The following is a 3,297-nucleotide window of genomic DNA, read 5'->3' as shown; positions in this document are numbered from 1 at the left end:
ACACACACCCACACCACATAAATATACACACATAGTTCTCTTGAGTGAGAGCATATGCACAGCAGGGCACATTGGGCCAAATCGCTTCATTCCTGATTCAGGAAGAGGATGGTGGTGCAGATGCAATCTGACTGGCAAATGTGAAATGCAATGGGAGAAAGGGAACATAAGGTCAGGGTGGTGATGGAAAGTCATGATAATGATTGAGTCTAATGGCAAAGGTCCTAATGGTGGAGCTGGACCACCTGCATGCTAACACAGATGGAGAACAGACAGACGTAGCACCGTTCATACACAAGCTGAATCTGAAAACTTTGAAACTAAGTCAGTGTGGTGTGAACATGGTGAAGGAAGTCAGTCTCAGTGACATAGTTTCAAAATGAAAAATTTCTTAAATTACTATATTTTACGCATTATGTCTCTCCGTAGAATAAGTCGCATCAGTCAAAAAATGCATCATGAAGAGGAAAAAACCATACATAAGTCACATTTATGCATAACTTGTCCAACATGAGGTGGGCTTTATTCATGTTAAACATATGATCCAGTGACATGCTGTGTTCAGCTTCCTGCTTTTCAGCAAACTCAAGAGAAAATGTCAACTTTGGTTTAAAATCTGTTCGAAGTTTCCGGCGAACTGATGTCTGTGCTCTGATAGAGAAGAGTTTGGATTGCAAGAAGCAGGTAACACCAAGAATGCTCGCCTGCAAAGTTATTCATTTCCATCTCCTTGGCAACAAGTCAGGTGTGGAGACGTAGCTGCCCTGTCTCTTCCAGCAGCACGCTCTTCAAGCACCAATCTAACTTAGCTTTCCTTGTGGAAGCAGACAGTAATGTTTCCTCCTTGCTTCACGTCAATCAGTATGAATTCACGTTTAAGTCATCAATCAAAAAAAATGCATCATGAAGTGAAAAAAACCCACATATAAGTCACACCTGACTATAAGTAGCAGGACCAGCCAAACTATGAAAGAGTGCAACGTATAGTCTGGAAAATAAGGCAAATGCAAGAAACATTTAAACAAATATTAACAAAATGTCACAGACACGCAACTACACAGACATGAGTTTCAAACTTGTGAATAAAGTTTTCAGAAATGACAGAGAAAATTCTCCATGTTCATACGCTTTTATTGGGAGATATGATGACCAATTGCTTGGAGAAAATCTTCATGTTAAGACATTTATTTTCTGGTAAATTGTCAATAAAACTAATAAATAAAAATATGAATATGTGGTTATTTAGACTTCCAGTTTATATTGCTAATTTCTGAGATAAATCATTCTAATAAGTACTGTAAAAAACCCATTAGCAATTATTGTGTTTCAGTGCATGGAAGGTCCTATAATATCACATGATTTTACTCTAACTTTTTTACTCTAAACTAAAATATAATACAAAATACAAAATGATTAACGTAAAAACAAACATATATGTTTAACTCAGCCATATTTGACATAAGACTTGTCTTTCATCATTCCTCAGCTGAAGCGAAACTCTCCACTACTACTGGTCAGCAGGTACTACCTCCAGGATGATCTGCATCGTTCTGTTGAAGGAATCTGTTGGTACAGAAATAAAACAGCTTACAAATAACTCCTTCCATTTCACAACCAAGCAATAATGTTCCGTTCACATTTATAGACAAAACTAATTCTGCAGAGCTCATCAAAGCAATCTATACTTTATTTAGATCATGTTAATGAATTCTTTCAATGCCTGATGTAGAGATGTCTTGGTATCAAGTGACAAAGGACAAAAATATCAAAGATTAACAGGGGAAACCTTATCAATGGTGTCTTTAAAGTTTTAAATGACTGTTGTCCCTGGCATTAACATCTCTCAGGCCATACAGGTCTTGCTTTAGTTCTATGAAGACCAGATAGTTCATGAGAGCATCCCTGACCCTGCATACTCCCTCAGCTCTCACTGGCTCAGGGGAACACAACCGTAAGATCCAAGAATCACATGTGAGCCACACTATCATGACAGACATTCATTTTGCAAAGAAGCCATCATATTAAATGGATGTTTGTGCTGAGTTACCTAAAGCTTTTTGAAGCCACCTTGGTCTGCTGAAGTAAATAAAAATGTAGTAGGCAGGGATGCCAGTGAGGGACATGGCGAATCCAACCCCTGTGTTAAACGGGTCTGAGTACAGTGACAGGAAGACCATGAAGAAACATGTCAAACAGAACACCACGGGGATGAAGAGTGGCACCTGTGGACGAGACAAGATGGAACTGATGCAATATGATGTATGTTTACACTGATGTGGTTTCAGAGTTCCCATGATCTGCATTTGCAGATCAGAAGAACAATATTTCTTAGAAAATGAACAAAAATACCACAGAAGGGGAATTAGGTCTATTCTTGGCACTGACTGTCTTTTTGAATGACTCAAAAAGAGCCTACAGTTTGAAAGTTTGAAAGTTTGAAAGTTTTCTAATTATTAGAATACTACCAATAGTAGTATTGGTAGTATTCTAATACTACAAAACCCGAACATTCAAAGGCATATGGACCAACTAAGGGACCTGCAAAGCTGCAGGACTTGGCAATTTAAACTCTTAGCAATCAGCAAAAGATCTACTTAAAAAATGCATGAAACTTCATCATGTATGAAACTTTGTGCAACAATAGTTGGTTAAAATATTGTGACACTGACCTTAAAGGGTCGGGGGAGATCTGGTTTGGTATATCGAAGGTAGATTAAACCCAGAACCACCACACCAATAAACAGCCACCGCAGAAAGCTCATGAAGTTAAGAAGGCTATAAATGTCCCCCACAAACAGCTGGAGTATGGTCATGGGATACTGCAAATTCAGATACATACAACTTGTTATTAAAACATGAGATGACATACAGGAGATAATGTCAGTATTGTCTGTTGAAGAAAAAACAAGAACTGAAAGTGCACTGACCAGTATAAGGACAGCAGCCAGTGGAGTGTGTCTGCGGACATGGATCATAGACAGGACCTCAGGAAGCTGTCCTTCACGTGAAGCTACATAGAACATTCTAGATAACACAAACACCAACTCATATAAACATAGAGAAATGGGAACAGTTTGACAGTAGCGTAAATGCTCCCACATACTTGGGAATACTTCACTCCACAGAGGTCCATGTGTACTCAAAGTGTATTCAAAGAGGACTCAATGCAAACTGAAAATGGGCACATCCTCAGGTAACACTTTCACATCAAACGGTAACACTTTATTTGAAGGGGTGTGAATAAGACTGTCATGACACTGTCATAAACATGACATAACACCTGTCATGAACTTCAAT

The 3,297-nt window shown here is 38.6% G+C and overlaps 1 protein-coding gene across 1 annotated transcript in view; it reads right to left on the bottom strand.

Annotated features, from left to right (window-relative positions):
- Nucleotides 1-1,115: 1,115 nt before the first annotated feature.
- The window catches only part of slc7a11 (solute carrier family 7 member 11), a 58,387-nt gene continuing 56,205 nt past the window's right edge, over nt 1,116-3,297 (bottom strand). Inside the window, exons 10-13 of the mRNA XM_016664912.1 lie at nt 2,928-3,024; nt 2,670-2,819; nt 2,048-2,222; nt 1,116-1,563 (exon numbers count right to left, since the gene is read on the bottom strand). Coding sequence (XP_016520398.1) covers nt 1,508-1,563; nt 2,048-2,222; nt 2,670-2,819; nt 2,928-3,024 — 478 coding nt within the window. The 3' untranslated portion in view covers nt 1,116-1,507. The remainder of the gene's footprint in view (nt 1,564-2,047; nt 2,223-2,669; nt 2,820-2,927; nt 3,025-3,297) is intronic.

This window comes from Poecilia formosa, unplaced genomic scaffold (assembly GCF_000485575.1).
Source record: "Poecilia formosa unplaced genomic scaffold, Poecilia_formosa-5.1.2 Scaffold527, whole genome shotgun sequence".
In the NCBI taxonomy this organism is placed as follows: domain Eukaryota; kingdom Metazoa; phylum Chordata; class Actinopteri; order Cyprinodontiformes; family Poeciliidae; genus Poecilia; species Poecilia formosa.
Note: the sequence above shows the minus strand (reverse complement) of the source record. Positions and strands in the feature narration are given on the sequence as shown.